We start from the raw sequence: 17,500 nt of genomic DNA, 5'->3' as shown, positions 1-17,500 counted from the left end.
TGGCACCACCTAGTGCCTCCTGTCAATTTCATTTCTGTCCAGCGACAAGGTCAGGAATCAAAATACACTAGATGGTTTACAAAAACCCCGGAAGTGCGAGTTCGGGCACCAGCCAATCAGCGAAGAGCCAGACATTCTGTGTTGGCAACGATTCCCGAGATCGAGGATTTAAAGTCAGAACAAAGAGAATGTTTGGTGAATTTTATCAAGGGGAAAGACGTTATTGTCCTTCTTCCTACAGGATTTGGGAAAAGCTTAATACACCAGTTAGTCCCGTTAGCGGCGCATTACATACGTCACGACCAAACAGCAGCGCTTGGTTAAATAAAAAAAGTACCTGTCTACCGTCGAGCAAACAAATCCTAATGCTGCAAGGTCACACGGTTTCTACGAAGTGAAACCGGCTGATGAATCAGTCTTGTCTGTAACAGCCTCTTTAGGATAAACTATGTCCAAGACATTTGAGTTTTCGAGTTGGACTAATGGCGCTGATGAGTCAGATGCAGGTTATTGCATGACGAGCGCAGACACCGGTGTCTACGGGTGGGACGTGAGGAGCCCCTCTCTGTCCCGCCTCGACCGGGCACCGCCATGTCCCGCCGTATTTGGAGAAAAGGGAAACGGCGCGATCCGAGCACAAATGTCTGGAGCACAGCGGTCTGTGCCGTGTTGGATGGTTGTGGCTGTCGGTTGACTGTCAATCATCGCTCCAGAGCCACGTCCCCCAACACAAAGAGCACTGCCCGCTCTGGAGGATTTATTAGATTTTGCTTAGGAGCGGAGTAAAGCTTCGAGGGGGAGTTTAATAGCCTGATTCATCAGCCGGTTTCACTTCGTAGAAACAGTCTGACCTCACAGCATTAGGATTTGTTTGCTCGACGGTATCCAGGTACTTTTTATCATTTAACCAAGCGCTGCTGTTTGGTCGTGACGTATGTAATGCGCCGCTAACGGGACTAACTGGTATATTAAGCTTTTCCCAAATCCCGTAGGAAGAAGGACAATAACGTCTTTCTCCTTGACAAAATTCACCAAACATTCTCTTTGCTTCTCTTTAAATCCTCGATCTCGGGAATCGTTGCCAACACAGAATGTTTGTTTCTTTGCTGATTGGCTGGTGCCTGGACTCGCACTTCCATCTACTGTATTCCGATTCCTGATCTAGTTCCTGGAGAGAAATGGAATTGAGCGGAGGCACTAGGTGACCAGGGCTTTAACGGCTCTTAAAATGAAACATACAGCTTCACCAGTGTTGGAGCTGGAGTCACATATTACTGTGATATCTCTAAATAATAAAACCTGTTTAAGACACTCCCCTCTGTCCTGGTTTGACTAGTGGCCGCTCCAGGTACTGCAACTTCTGGGAATTTAAACTGCTCTTGTTTAGGCAGGACATCCACAGCTTTCACCACGGCTGGATTTTGTAGGATTCTTCTCTATTTTCACAACATGAAATTTTTAGAATTTTAAAACTGTCAAAGCGCCCAAACTTAGACTTAGACAAACTTTACTGATCCACCAGGGAAATTACTTGGACACAGTCGCCCACACATCACAATATAATACAGTAACAAAGAGTAAAAAATATAAAAATTGGAATAAATAAGTTGCAAGAAAGAAATTGCAATAAAATAGTTAATTTGTAAGACTTCCTTTGGGCTCTCTTGGTGATAGTAACTCTGACAAACTCTGGGAAAACTGAGAAAATAGCCTGGTTTTCTTCATCTAAATGTCATTGTATTCTTTCCTTTTTCCTTTTATAAAGTGCCTCTTCATTTGTGTTTTAAAAATGTGTCTAACTTAATAAATAAAAAAGACGTCATTTGCCACGTTTTTGCCATTTAATTCTGAATAAAAATTTATTCTGCTTTAAAAAAGACCACGTAAAGACTTAATTCCAAAGTAAGTGGGCGGTTTATTCCAAATTTAACGCCAAATTAATTTATTCCTGGATCATGTAAATGTTTGTCGTATTTTCCGGGATATAGGTCGCGCTCTTAAGCCTCCAACCTCATCAAAAAACGACTTTGCGCGCCACAATCCAGAGCGCCCCATACACGAATCCACTCGGGTGTCCCAGCACGACTTCAGTAAACTACAAAGACACAAACACACACGGAGCAGACAGCGACCGCACAGAGAAACACACCCACAGACACACTCATCACTCCACGCCGACGAGGAACGGAACGGAGGAACGAACCGAAAAAGCGACGAGCGCGACGTGCCGCTTCTAGACACGACTGAACAACTGAGTCACCGCGAACACGCCGACAATCCAGCGACAGACACTACTCCCTACACGCCACAACTGAACAAACCCAGAGTCACCGTCAGTGTTGGGAAGGTGACTTTTAAAATGTAATCCCCTACAGATTACAGATTACACACCCCAAAATGTAGTTTGTAACATAATCCATTAAATTACTTAAAGTGAGTAATGTAATCTGATTACTTTGGATTACTTGATTTGCTGTAGAGAAACAAAGACGAGGAAATCTTCACATAAGAAGTTTTGTCTGATAAAAGAAAATAAAAAGCCCAGATTTTACAGAACCAAAATAAAAAATATTATTGATAGAAAACGAAGAAACACGTCCACACAGCAGGATTCAGTCCAGTTAAATCCTGGTTTAGACCTGGTTTAGACTGACCTGGTTTTAGATCTGGTTTTAGACCTGGTTTAGAAGACCTGGTTTAGACCTGGTTTAGACCTGGTTTTAGACCTGGTTTAGACCTGGTTTTAGACCTGGTGGTTTTAGACCTGGTTAAGACCTGGTTTAGACCTGGTTTAGACCTGGTTTCTGGTTTTAGATCTGGTTTTAGACCTGGTTTAGACCTGGTTTTAGACCTGGTTTTAGTCCTGGTTTTAGACCTGGTGGTTTTAGACCTGGTTAAGACCTGGTTTAGACCTGGTTTAGACCTGGTTAAGACCTGGTTTTAGTCCTGGTTTTACCTGGTTTTAGTCCTGGTTTAGTCCTGGTTTTAGTCCTGGTTTTAGTCCTGGTTTTAGACCTGGTTTTAGACCTGGTTTAGACCTGGTTTAGACCTGGTTTTAGTCTGGTTTTAGTCCTGGTTTTAGTTTAGTGTCTGGCAATGAGTGGAATAAAAAAAAAAAAAGGATTTAGCCCAAAATGTGAAAACAGTAAAATCCCTCTGTGTAATCCATTTATTTCAACAAAGTAACTGTAATCCAATTACCACTCACTGAAACAGTAACTGTAACTGAATACAGTTACTCATCATTTGTACATGTAATCTGTTACTCCTCGACACTGGTCACCGTGAACGCAGCAAACAAACAAAACCACTCACCCGTCACACTGTTGTGTTTCCTTTAAAGTCCCACAACGTTTATTTGTGAAAAAAGTTCAAAAATAGACCATTTAATGACGTCTTATAATCCAGAGCGACTAATAGTGCAGAAAATACGGTAATCTTCTTAAAAATAATGTCGGTGGTTCAGTTCATGCTCATTGTCTCGTCCTTCGATCCGGCTCCACCAGTCGTGTCTTGGGACTTTCCTCCACGTCTCTCTGGATTTGTGAGCAGGATGTGGGAGTGGGCTGAGGTAGAACAGCCTCACACTCACTTTGTCTTCTTCCTCCTTCTCCGACACTCTTCCCTTCTCCTCCTCGGCCGACAGACGTAAAGCGTGACGAGACAATTCTCCAACTGCGTCGCAATTATCATCAGAACCACTGCGGGAAAAAAGTTTGGATGGTGTTTGTGTCCGTGTGTGCACAAGGAGCGAACTGTTTTGCAAATGAGTCATGCGGTTTTAAGTTTTGTTTCTGTAAAACGTAAACAAATATGCTCAAAGCTGTGTGGATAGGGAAGGCTTGCAGACACAGAAACGACGTGTCTGGACGCAAATTCCGATATGGTGATTCGTTTCAGTGTAAACGTCGTCTTAGGCTGCGTTCACACTGCACCTGAAGTGACCCAAATCAGATTTTTTGGCCCCTGTGTTCCTGTATCTGATCTTTTAATGTCAGTCTGAACCACACAGATCTGATTTGTTCAAATGTGACCCAGGACACTTGGATCTGTGCTCCTGAAACTGATACATATCTGATTTTTGACGTGTGACTTCAGTCTGAATGCGTCTGATCTCTTGCTTCTCTGAGTGATGCTCTTCCTCACTGTAACTGTGTGTCAGATGCTCATTCTGCTTTATACTAAGGCCCTCTGTCCATCCATTTTTTTGCTTAACCGGACTGTATCTGATCTTTTGACATGTGACTTCGGTCTGACACAGTCTGAACTGATTCTGATCTTTGACATGTGAACTTCAGTGAACGGTCAAATTCATTCATCCACCTACACGTTATCAACAAGACACAAACGTCACTATTCTGCGCTGAAGTAGGAGAAAATTGTTACTGAACTCTGTGTGACTGAAGTGAAGCACATCACCACTCACCACAAAACACCACGACCAAAAACCTCGTCCTTCTCCTTCTCAATCTCCTCCTTAAAACAAGTCAGTTGTTCATGTTGTGGCTCCGGTACGAGAGGAACTTTAAAATCTCCAGGTGCTCGATGCTGCGTCCATGTTTGGACAACTTCTGTAAACACAGAGACGCTCGCTGAGGTTGACGTCGTCGTGTCTCCAGTGTCACATGTGGGACACTTTTGGGCCGTTTAATGTTCACACTGGAGTCACATACAAGTCACATTTAACTGGAAATGTGAACGACCTCGAAAAAACATCGGATTTCACAAAAAAAATCTGAATTGAGCGTTAAGCCCTGCAGTCTGAACGTAGACTTAGTCCTGATATGTTTCCAAGTGCCCATATCATCCAGTCGATATATCGGTTTGGCTCTAGTAAATACGTTGGCGTCTCTGTCCAATCAGAACCTTTCAGACTCTGAGCAGATTTAAATAAAGACGATTTAACGAGGTTTTCCATGTAAACCTCAATTCCAAATTATTATTTCCATGTAAACTCGACGGAAAATATTTTAATTCCGAACGATTTCATTCAGAACAATTAATTCGGAATGAACAAACATCATGTAAACGTGGCTATTGTTTTCTTTCTGTTTTCCTTTTATAAATTGCTTATTAATTTATGTAATATAATTTGAGATCCTATTGAGGGAGTGATGCGAAAGAAAAAAAAAAAAACTTGTCATGACGCCCGGCGAGCGCAGGTCTCCGAAAACAACACGGCGCCGTCTTCGGTTCATCCTCCACGTCTTATTACACTTCCACATTAGGCCCATTAAAAGTCTGGCTCCTCCACCTCTTCCATTTCTGCTAATCTGTATTAATCACTGTTTACACGCTTAAGGCTGATTACAACACCTGCCTCCTCCACGGGCGCACCGAGGCATGCTGGGAAACGCGGTCCTCGCAGCTCCACCTGGGACCTGCTCATTTATTTAGTACAAGACAACGTCGTAAAAAACATATGTGCGTGTACCAGAGCTGGAATTTAATCTTGATTTTTGACTGTTTTAGATTTGATTTACATAATCAGATTTCCAGATGAGCTCACGTCGCTTCTTTAAACGCTTCTGTCAGTAAATGATGTTGTGTTTTTATCAGAAAAATGCACAAATGTTTTCCTGAACAGTCGCATTAGTGACGAGCTCCGTCCTCTGTTATATTTCTCCAACCAAACCGACTCAATTACACACTGCATTAACTTTCTAATGTCCTTTTCACTGTTTCTGTCGTCTGTCCTGTCGATACTTTGCAGTAAAGTGGGTGTTTTACATGCGGCTCTATTAGAGAACTTCAATTGCCCAACTTTTTAAAACAGTTTGGAAATCAATCTGTACCTTGTATCAATTTTTTACACTTGCAAAGTAAAATTAAATACAATGTAAAATTCCATGAGAAATTTCATGAAATTCTTTTGATGTTTACTGGACCCACCAAGACTCTGAGGTTTAGTGTCTGCAGAAGACTTAAATCTGAGCTGAAACATCAGTTTCTCTTAATTAACATAAAAAATAATTAATTTAGATTATAGTATCAGTGGAAGTTGAATATAAAAATGTAAAAATGTACATTGTGGATCATTTGGTACCAGAAATATACATAAAATAAAAAAAAAAAATGTGTTTCTCACCTTCCACGGTGGTGTCTCTCTCACCCTCTGATTGAAGCTCGGTCCTCTACAGAATATTTTGTTTTGCTCCACCTCGGAACCAGTCGTGGTTCTTGAGTGTGGAGGACTGGAGCAGCCCGTCCAGACCTGCAGTCCACAGAACATTCTCACTTTCCCCACACGGAACCAGCGCGCAGACGATGACACGGAACCACTCGGACCACTGGTCTCGGTCTCAGTCCCGCTCTGGTCCCGGTCTGGTCCTGGTCTGGTCTCGGACCTGGATCAGTCCTGGTTCAGTCCGTATGTGGTGTAAAATCCGGCATCACAGTCACTGAAGTCACGTAAACGGGTCGTTATCCGTTTTTTCCATTCTTCATTTAAACACAAAATCGAAAACTGAAAAAAGGAATCATTATCCGTTTTTTCATTTTGGTTTTGGAGACAAATAAAGACGAAAACAGTTGTTATTTCGTTTTCTTATTTTTGGTTTTATATTGAAAAAAGAATGAACGAACGACACACAGATTCTCCTGCCCACAGCTGCAGCAGGTTCTGTTCTGTCACATGTTTAGTGTGTGAATAGTGTCGTGGGGCTGAGCTGCTTCTGTGATGTGAAAACTCTTCTGTGCACAGTTTGCAATAAACAACGCCTTTGTCAGCGCCTCTATCAGGGCAGCTTTTGAATAGAAATTTCCTGTCCAGCAGACGCAGAGGTTTTCACACTCCACTGTTGTTGGAGTCAGAACTGTGTGTGTGGGTATAATTGTCGTACAGCGACATGGTGCAATGACAAACTTTCCACCTTGTTTGGCAAACTGTGATAAAATGCTTAAACATTTTGAATGGATTATTTTCTTTGTAAATAATAAATCATAATTATTGCATCCCACGCCTACTGTATATATATATATATATATATATATATATATATATATATATATATATATATATATATATATATATATATTATATATATATATATATATATATATATATAAACATTGTCAAAACAATAAAATGTAACATGATGATCTAAATATGATTTGTTTTAGAGCCAACCCCCTTTGTAGTCGAATACTCCCTCTTTAATGTTTGTGTTTGTGTTTGTGTTGATGTTTTGTTTATTGTGTGTTTTGTTTGTGTTTGTGTTTATGTTTGTGTTTGTGTTTATGTTTGTGTTTATGTTTGTGTTTGTGTTTATGTTGTGTTTATGTTTGTGTTTATGTTTGTGTTTGTGTTTGTGTTTATGTTTATGTTTGTGTTTATGTTTGTGTTTGTGTTTATGTTTGTGTTTGTGTTTGTGTTTTTGTGTTTTGTGTTTGTGTTTGTGTTATGTTTATGTTTATGTTTGTGTTTGTGTTTGTGTTTGTGTTTATGTTTATGTTTATGTTTGTGTTTATGTTTGTGTTTGTGTTTGTGTTTATGTTTGTGTTTGTGTTTATGTTTATGTTTGTGTTTGTGTTTGTGTTTGTTTTGTGTTGTGTTTATGTTGTGTTTGTTTATGTTTGTGTTTGTGTTGTGTTTGTGTTTGTGTTTTGTTTGTTGTGTTGTGTTTGTGTTATGTTTGTGTTTATGTTTATGTTTGTGTTTGTGTTTATGTTTATGTTTGTGTTTATGTTTGTGTTTATGTTTATGTTTGTTTGTGTTTGTGTTTATGTTTGTGTTTGTGTTTGTGTTTGTGTTCGACAGAGAGGCAGCAGTGACTCTCAGAGCTCAGACGAGCGTCCAGGACAGAGGACCTTCTGTGGTCTACGGTCCAACTCCGGCAGCTCAGACGAGGGAGTCCAGACCAGAGACTTAATCCAGACCAGAGACCAGCCCGGAGACTCGGTCCAGGCCCGGGTGGAGAGGAGGATCTCGGGGGACTCAGAGAGGGGCACACAAACCACAGACAGTCCAGAGACGTGCAGAGGTAATCATTCAATACTCTCAATAATTCTTCTTCTTCTTCAAAAAATATCTGTGTTTTTCAAAGTCCCTGAAACTTTCTCAAACTCATATTAACAAAATTACCTTCACACCAAAACATTACGATGTCATGCTGCTAATTTTACTTTTCAACACGGAGCACCGCTTCCTCTTCTGTGTCGCTGTCGTCAGACTCAGCATCAGTTCCAGTTAGAATTATTTCGGTCTTTCTGAATCCCGACAGGATGGTTTCAGTGTCACTGACGTCCAGGCTTTGTCCGTCCAGTGACTTCAGGAGAGTTTCATGTCGCACCGTCCTGGTTGCCGTGAAGCTGTGTTCTCCATCCCCACTTTCCGTCAGTCTCTCACAGATTTCTCGCTCGCTCCAAACTTTCTTTCTACTGCTCGATTTCACTTTAAACACCCAAACCATGAAAAAAAGAAAGTAGCATTTATAGTCCAGGTGAATCCTCACAAAACCACAGTTGTCACACCCCAGTCCTCACTTTTGCCGGCCAGTGTTGGGAAAGTTACTTTTAAAATGTAATCCCCTACAGATTACAGATTACATACAACAAAATGTAGTTTGTAACATAATCCATTAAATTACTTAAAGTGAGTAATGTAATCTGAATACTTTGGATTACTTGATTTGCTGTAGAGAAACAAAGACGAGGAAATCTTCACATAAGAAGTTTTGTCTGATCATCCATCCATCCATCCATTTTCGTCCACCGGGTCGCGGGGGCAGCAGCCTAAGCAGGGACTCCCAGACTTCCTTCACCCCAGACACGTCCTCCAGCTCCTCCAGGGGGACCCCGAGGTGTTCCCAGGCCAGCCGAGAGACATAGTCCCTCCAGTGTGTCCTGGGTCTTCCCCGGGGCCTCCTCCCGGTGGGACATGCCCGGAACACCTCCCGAGGGAGACGTCCAGGAGGCATCAGAACAGACGCCCGAGCCTCAACTGGCTCCTCTCGACGTGGAGGAGCAGCGGCTCTACTCTGAGCTCCTCCCGTGTGACTGAGCTCCTCACCCTGTCTCTAAGGGAGACGCCCAGACGCCCTGCGGAGGAAACTCATTTCAAGCGCTTGTATCTGTGATCTCGTCCTTTCGGTCACTACCCAGAGCTCATGACCAGAGGTGAGAGTAGGAACGAAGACTGACCGGTAAATCGAGAGCTTCGCCTTTCGACTCAGCTCCTCTTCACCACAACGGTCCGATACAGCGACCGCATCACTGCCGAAGCTGCACCTGTCCACCTGTCAATCTCACACTCCGTCCTCCTCTCACTCGAGAACAAGACCCCGAGATACTTGAACTCCTCCACTTGAGGCAGAGACTCTCCACCCACCCGGAGAGGGCAAGATGCCTTTTTTCCAGTCGAGAACCATGGCCTCAGACTTAGAAGAGCTGATCTTCATCCCAGCCGCTTCACACTCGGCTGCAAACCGCCCCAGTGCACACTGCAGGTCCTGGTCTGATGAAGCCAACAGAACAACATCGTCCGCAAACAGCAGAGATGAAATCCTGTGGTCCCCAAACCGGACCCCCTCCGGCCCCTGACTGCACCTAGAAATTCTGTCCATAAACACAATGAACAGAACCGGTGACAAAGGGCAGCCCTGGCGGAGTCCAACATGCACCGGGAACAGGTCTGACTTACTGCCGGCAATGAACACAGCTCCTGCTCCGGTCATACAGGGACCGGACAGCCCTTAGCAAAGGGCCCCGGACCCCATACTCCCAGAGCACCCCCACAGGACACCATGAGGGACACGGTCGAATGCTTCTCCAGATCCACAAAACACATGTGGACTGGTTGGGCAAACTCCCATGAACCCTCGAGCACCGATGGAGAGTGTAGAGCTGGTCCAGTGTTCCATGACCTGGACGAAAACCACACTGCTCCTCCTGAATCCGAGGTTCGACTATCGGCCGGATTCTCCTCTCCAGTCCCTGGCATAGACCTTACCGGGAAGGCTGAGGAAGTGTGATCCCCCTATAGTTGGAACACACCCTCCGGTCCCCCTTCTTATACAGAGGGACCACCACCCAGTTTGCCAGTCCAGAGGCACTGTCCCCGACCGCCACGCGATGTTGAAGAGGCGTGTCAGCCAAGACACCCACAACATCCAGAGACTTCAGGTACTCAGGACGGATCTCATCCAATCCCGGAGCCTTGCCACCAAGGAGCTTGCCAACCACCTCAGTGACTTCGGCCAGGGTGATGGATGAGTCCGCCTCCGAGTCCCCAGCCTCGGCCTCCTCCTCGGAGGACGTGATGGTGGGATTGAGGAGATCCTCAAAGTTATTCCTTCCACCGCCGGACAACGTCCCCAGTCGAGGTCAGCAGCTCTCCCCCCGCACTGTAAACAGTGTTGGTGAAGAACTTCTTCCCCCTCCTGAGGCGCCGGACGGTTTGCCAGAATCTCTTTGAGGCCGTCCGATAGTCCTTCTCCGAGTTTTTGCCTCTGCGACCACACGGGCTGCAGCACGCTTGGCCCGCCGGTACCCGTCAGCTGCCTCAGGAGTCCCCCGAGCCAGCAAGGCCCGATAGGACTCCTTCTTCAGCTTGACAGCATCCCTTACTTCCGGTGTCCACCACCGGGTTCTGGGGTTGCCGCCGCAACAGGCACCACAGACCTTACGCCCACAGCTCCGAGCAGCCGCATCGACAATAGAGGCCGAGATTTTTTTTTGTTTTGTCTGATAAAAAAAAATAAAAAGTCCAGACTTTATTGAACCAAATTAAAAATATTATTGATAGAAGACGAGGAGACACGTCCACACAGCAGGATTTAGTCCTGTTAGATCCTGTTTGAGACCTGGTTTTAGTCCTGGTTTAGTCTTAGTTTAGACCTAGTTTAGACCTGGTTTTGGTCCTGGTTTGGTCCTGGTTTTAAACCTGATTCAGTGTCCTGCAATGAGTGGAGTTACCGAAAGAAAAAAAAAAGAAGGGAATAGCCCAAAATGTGAAAACAGTAAAATCCCTCTGTGTAATCCATTTATTTCAACAAAGTAACTGTAATCCAATTCCCACTCACTGAAACAGTAACTGTAACTGAATACAGTTACTCATCATTTGTACTCTGATTACTCTGGTACATGTAATCTGTTACTCCCAACACTGTCGCCGGCACATAAATCATTTCATCTCGATTATATGAGTTTGGAGATAATTTGACACACAAATCAAACTTCAGTTATTTGCACAGCCTTTTTCTTTGGTCGTTATGATCCTCACAGTCAGAATTTCAAATATGAAACGCTGTGGGCGACGTCTCACACACACACACACACACACGCACACACACACACACACACACACACACACACACTTTGTCCTCTTCTTTACGCAGTCCACGGGCAAGACACTCTAGTTCTCGGTTCAGTCCCGCCAATCAAAGCGATAATTAGACAAACATGAAAACGTGTGACTTGGACTTTAAACGTGGATTAAAGAAGCTCTGTTCTTTACATAACCACGGTCGATGTTCAGAGTGCGGCTTAAGCTCAGCGGGATACGTGTGTGTGTGTGTGTGTGTGTGTGTGTGTGTGTGTGTGTGTGTGTGTGTGTGTGTGTGTGTGTGCGTGTGTGTGTGTGTGTGTGTGTGTGACCTCTGTCTGCGGGGCATCTGGTTTAAAACGTGACTTCAGGCGACACTGAGGTTATCATTGACTTAATCAGAGCCTCGGTTTGATCGACTTTGACACAAGGACGAGCGACGAGTCCGACGAGTCTGGAGCAATTAAAAGAGTTCGTTAGAAAAGACGGGAACGAACCTGATGTGATCAGTGACAGACGGAGAGAAAGAGAAGAGGAGGAGGAAGAGAGAGAGAAGAGAGAGAGAGAAGAGAGAGGGAGGAGAGGAGACAGGAACAAACCTGATGTGATCACTGACAGAGAGAGAGAAAGAGAGAGAGAGAGAGGAGAGAGAGAGAGAGGGAGAGAGGAGAGAGAGAGAGAGGGAGAGAGGGAGAGGAAGAGAAGAAGGAGAGGAGAAGAGGAGAGAAGAGAGAGAAGAGAGAGAAGAGAGGGAGGAGGAAGAGAGGAAGAAGGAGGAAGAGAGGAAGAGAGAAGAAGGGAGGAGAGAGGAGGAAGAGAAGAAGGAGGAAAGAGGAGGGAGAGAGAGAGGAAGAGAAGAAGAGAAGAGAGGAAGGAGAGAGGGAGGAGGGAGAGGAAGAGAAGAAGGAGGAAGAGAGGGAGAGGACGAGAAGAAGGAGGAAGAGAGGAAGAGAAGAAGGAGGGAGAGGAAGAGAGGAAGGAGGAAGAGGAAGAGAGGAAGAGGAAGAGAGGGAGAGGAAGAGAGGGAGGACGGGAGACAAGAATGAACCTAATGTGGTCACTGACAGACGGAGAGAAAGAGAGAGGGAAGAGGAAGAGAGGAGGGAGACAGAGAGGAGAGAGAGAAAGAGAGGAGGGAGAGAGGAGAGAAGGGAGGAGACAGGAACGACACTAATGTGACCACTGTAAGAGAGAGAAAGAGAAAGAGAGAGGAGAGAGAAGAGAGGAGAGAGAAGAGGAGAGAGGGAGAGAGAGAAGAGAGAGAGAGAGAGAGAGAGGGAGAGAGAAGAAGGTGGAAGAGAGTGAGACGGAGAAGGAGGGAAAGAGAGAGAAGAAGGAAGAGAGGGAGAGAGAGACAGAAGGAGGAAGAAAGGGAGAAAAGGATGGAGAGAGAGGAAGAGGGAGAGAGGTATAGAGAAGGAAGAAGAGAGGGGAAGAGAACGAGGGAGAGAGAGAAGGAAGAAGAAAGGGAGAGAGAGAAGGAAGAGAGAGAGAAGAAAGAAGAGAGAGAGAGAGAGAGAGAGAGAGAGAGAAGAGAGAGAGAAGGAAGAAGAAGAGAGAGAGAGAGAAGAGAGAGAGAAGGAGAGAGAGAGAGAGAAGAGAGAGAGAGAGAGAGAGAGAGAGGAGAGAGAGAGAGAGAGAAGAGAGAAGAAGAATAAAGGGAGAGAAGAGAGAAGAAGAAAGAAGAAAGGGAGAGAGAGAAAAGGAAGAGAGGGAGAGAGAAGGAGAGAGAAAGAGAAGAAGAAAGGGAGAGAGAGAGAGAGAAGGAAGAAGAAGAGAGGGAGAAAGAAGGAAGAAGAAAGGGAGAGAGAGGAGGAAGAAGAGAGGGAGAGAGAGAGGAAGAGAAGAAGAGAGGAGAGAGAGGAAGGAAGAGAAGAGAGAGAGAGAGAGATAAGGACAGGACAGGGGTCAGACGGAGAGAAAGACAGAAATAGAAGAGGAGGAGGAGGAGGAAGAAGAGAGGGGGCGACATGAGAAATTAGAAGGGGGAGAAGAGAAGGAGAGAGAGAAGTGGAAGAGGAAGAAATCAAGCAAAAAAAAAAAAAAAGAGAGAGAGGGAGGAAGAGAAATGAAGTAGAAGAGAGAGAGAAAGAAAGAGAGAGAGAGTTTTCTTTGTGCTCTTGTCATCACTTCATCTTCTGGAGTTATTTTTGGATTTCTGTTCAAACTCTGCAGCGTGAAACTCCCAGTGTCGTTTCGTTTTGTCCACGAGACGTTTTAACACCGAAAATATTTTAATTAAACAAATAAATCTGTCGTTATTCTGAAATTTACGGCGATTAAAAACAAAACAAAAAACAAAAAAAACTAAACATTTCTCTTTTCATTTCAGTCCAAACTCAAAATACTCGGACGTTTGTGTTTTTTTTCTCCGCTGATGTTTGTTTGAGGAGTTTTTGAACAAAGTCAAACACGGAAAATCCACGTCTGTATCCGCGTACTTTTACTTCTACTCGAGTAGTGTTTGTGCTGTTACTCGAGTAAAAGTTGTGTTTCCTCTTGTGACAAAATGAAACGATTTGAAGTTTTGTTTTTAAATTCTTTCAATAAAAAGTGCAGCTGAGTGACCCTCGTCTTTTGTCCTTCTCTTTCTCTCCCTCCTCTTTTATTCTCTCTATCTTTCCCTCTTTTCTCTTATCTACGTCTTTCTCTCTCTCTCTCTTTCTGTCGTTGATCTCTACACCCTCTATTTGTCACTGTCATCCCTCCTTTTCTCCTCTTCCCCACTTCACTCTCTCTCTCTCTTTCTCATCCCTCGCTACACCATCCATCTCCTCTCTTTTTCTCCTCTCTTTTCTCTCCCTCTTCCCCTTCCCCTCCCCGTCTCTTTCTCTTCTCTCTCCCTCTCTCTCTTCCTCCTTTCTCTCTCCTCTCTCTCTCTCTCTCTCCTCTCCTCCTCTCTTCTCTCCTCTCTCCCTCTCTCTCTCTCCTACCTCTCTTTCTCTTTCTTCCTCTCTCTCTCCTCTCTTTCCTCTCTCTCTCTCTCTCTCTCCCTCGTCCTCTCCCTCTCTCCCTCTCTCCCCTTGCCCTCCTTTCCCTCCTCTTTCCCTCTCTCTCTCTCTTCTCTCTTCTCTTCTCTGTTCTCTCTCCTCTCCTCCTCCTCTTCTCTCCCCTCTCTCTCTTCATTCTCTCTCCCTCTTCACCTCTCTTCTCTCCTCCCTCTCTCTCTTCCCTCTCTCTCTCCTCTCTCCCTCTCCCTCTCTTTCTCTCTCTCTCCAATTCTCTCTCCTTTCTCTCTCCTCTTTCTACTTTCCCCCTTTCCCTCGTTCTCTTTCATCCTCTCTCTTTCCTCTCCTCTCTCTCTCTCTTCTCCCCTCTCGTCTCTCTCCTCCCCTCCTCTCACTCTTTCTGTATGCTTTCTCTTTCTTTCCTCTATCTCCTCCCTCTCTCCCCCTCTCCTCTCTCTCCTCCTTCCTCTCCTTCTCTCCTCCCTCCTCTCTCCCTCTCCCCCTTGCCCTCCTCATCCCTCTTTTCTCTCCTCTTTCCCTCCTCTCTCGTCCCTCTCTCTTCTCTCTCTTTTTCCTCTCGCTCCTCACTCTCCTCTCCCTCTTCCCTCTCTATCGCCTCTCTCCCTCCTCACTCTCCTTTCTCTTTCTCCTTTTCTCTCTCTTTCCTCTTGCTACTCTCTCGTCTCTCTCCTCCCCTCCTTCCTCTCTCTCTTCCCTCTCTCCCCCCTGTCCCCCTCTCCCTCCTCTCCCTCTTTCTCTCCTCCTCCTCTCTACCCCTCTCCTCTCTCTCTCTCTCCTCCTTTCTCTCCTCCTCTCCTCCTTCCCCTCCTTCTTCCTCTCCTTCTCTCTCCCTCCTCTCTCTCCCCGTTCCTCTCCTCCCTCCTCTCTCCCTCTCCCCCTTGCCCTCCTCGCCCTCTTTCTCTCCTCCTCTCTCTCTCCTCCCTCTCTCTCTCCTCTTTCCTCCTCCTCTCTCTCTCCTCTCTCTTTTTCCTCTCGCTCCTCACTCTCTCCTTCCTCTCTTCCCTCTCTCTATCTCCTCTCTCCCTCCTCTCTCTCCTTTCTCTTTCTCTTTTCTCTCTCTTTCCTCTCTCTCGTCTCTCTCCTCCCCTCCTCTCACTCTTTCTGTATGCTTTCTCTTTCTTTCCTCTCTCTCTCCTCCCTCTCTCCCTTCTCTCCTCTCTCCCTCTCCCTCTTTCTCTTTCTCTCTCTCCTCTCCTCCTCTCCATCATCCCTCTCTCTCTTCTCCTCCAGTGGTCTGTGGTTCTTCTGTGGGGTTCTTTTCTCTCCCTGTAGATTTCTTCCACCCGGCGTCGGCTCCAGGTCCAGGTCAGGTTCAGGTCCAGGTCCAGGTCCAGGTTCAGGTTCAGGTCAGGTCCAGGTCCAGGTCCAGGTCCAGGTCCTCGCTCCTGCCTCGGCCCGGGCCCCAGAGCTCCGTGTGGGCCTCACTCCGCCTCGTCCTGGGCCTCGTCCTGGGCCTCGCTCCGGTCCCCGGGGGCCAACCACAGAGCTCCAGGATCACAGGTCAGCTTCATCCCGAAACTCACATTTCAAACTCGATTTCATTTCCACAAATCCAAATTTCTCGTTACGATATTTTCACGATATGACATTTTGTGGAGGTGAACAAAACCGTGATGATGCTGCTTCTTTCTCAGACTTTGGTTCTGTCATAAACCAAAAAGTTAAGATTTAAAAGTTCTTCTAGGTTTGGTTTGTCGAATTTTTGGTTAAAGTTTTTCTGTGTAAATGTTTTCTCCAGCAGCTTCATAAATCTGCTCCATCACCAAATCTTCAACCAACAAACTCCATCCACATCATGAAATCAATTTTTAATTTGATTTGTAGAATCAGTCTGAGTGAACGAGTTCCTTCTGTTTTATTCTTTACCGTGACATTAGTTTTGTAACAGGCGGGAAAATATGGAGCCCGAGAAAGTTTAATTCAGGGGTGTCAAACATACGGCCCGGGGGCCAGATCCGGCCCTGCAAGACCTTTAATCTGGCCCTCGGCTGGTTTTCTACTAAAATATTTTAATTCTATTAAAAGGCTGCACTAGCGCTGACTCAAGGCTGGTGAAGGTGCTGGGGTTTAGGTAGAGCTCATTCAGATCAGAGGCATTTGAAGTTCTAACCAACTGGATTTCAGCGTTGAACCTGGCAACCCAAACGAGAGAGTCATGTGAGGCTCATTCTGTTTTCTGATTGGAGAACTGACTTGAACCAAAACACCAAATTATAACATAAACAACTCGACCTCATGTCCAGTGTTTTTGTGATTAAGAATAAATCAGCGCTATCAGTGAAATCATTTAAACCAGGGGTGTCAAACATACGGCCCGGGGGCCAGATCCGGCCCTCCAAGACCTTTAATCTGGCCCTCGGTTGATTTTCTACTAAAATATTTTAATGATATTTTCTATTAAAATCGTGTTAATTTTCTGTGGTGTTTATCACAGCAGCGTCTCCAGCGTCTCTGTACGTGGCCCCTCCCACCAGAGCAGCACAAATGAAGACTTGTCTCTTTCCAAACGCTCTTAAAGGACGATCGTTTTGACTGTTGACCGTGACACCCTCATCAGAAAAATGTCCAACATGAGAAAAGTGGAGCCGAGTGCAGGATTTTACAACAAAAATGGACTTATTCTGTTTACAGACAAGTTCATGTTAAAACTTTGTGTTGAAATTGTATTATTTTTCTTAAAGTTTCAGGTTGTTCATAATATTATAATATTTAGTAAAAGAAAGAGTTCATCAATTAAAAAAGATTTCTGTAATAGATTTGTGTTTCTCTGCACAAATATTTGAACTTATTGTTATTTTTGGGGTTTATATGACATGAGTTTTCTGATCCGGACACTTTGGATCAAAGTCGGTTGGACACGACCCCCGGAACAACATGAGTTTAACTCCCCTGGTTTAATGTAACGTCAAGTATCACTCGCTCCTGCTAAGAAACAGAGTGAAGTATTTGCATAAACAGAGATTTGTGCAGTTTGAATGTGAAAGCAAATGGCAGAACCTCCATGAGAAAAGTTCCTCAATGCAGCTTTAATGTTTCCCTGTACACGACGTTTCCAGTTTTACAAAGATAAACTCTGCAGATTTCCAGATTTGAGTTTGAAAACCCTGGAGGAAAGAGGAGGAAAAAGAGGATGAAGAGGAAAAGGAGGAGGAAGAGGAGAAAGCGGAGAAGCAGTAGGAAAAGGAGGGAGAGAAAGAAGATGAGGAGAAGCAGGAGGGAAAAGAGGGGCAAAAGGAAGAGAAGAAAGAGAAAGAAGAGGAGGAAGAGG

General features: G+C 45.0%; 1 protein-coding gene across 1 annotated transcript in view; it reads left to right on the top strand.

Moving 5' to 3' along the window:
* LOC110170326 (voltage-dependent T-type calcium channel subunit alpha-1I-like) overlaps positions 1-17,500 on the top strand; it is a 475,861-nt gene that overhangs the window by 445,274 nt on the left and 13,087 nt on the right. Inside the window, exon 40 of the mRNA XM_055158519.1 lies at positions 7,760-7,982. Coding sequence (XP_055014494.1) covers positions 7,760-7,982 — 223 coding nt within the window. The remainder of the gene's footprint in view (positions 1-7,759; positions 7,983-17,500) is intronic.

This window comes from Boleophthalmus pectinirostris, unplaced genomic scaffold, assembly GCF_026225935.1.
Source record: "Boleophthalmus pectinirostris isolate CB_2022bp ecotype Guang Dong unplaced genomic scaffold, ASM2622593v1 HiC_scaffold_22, whole genome shotgun sequence".
In the NCBI taxonomy this organism is placed as follows: domain Eukaryota; kingdom Metazoa; phylum Chordata; class Actinopteri; order Gobiiformes; family Gobiidae; genus Boleophthalmus; species Boleophthalmus pectinirostris.
Note: the sequence above shows the minus strand (reverse complement) of the source record. Positions and strands in the feature narration are given on the sequence as shown.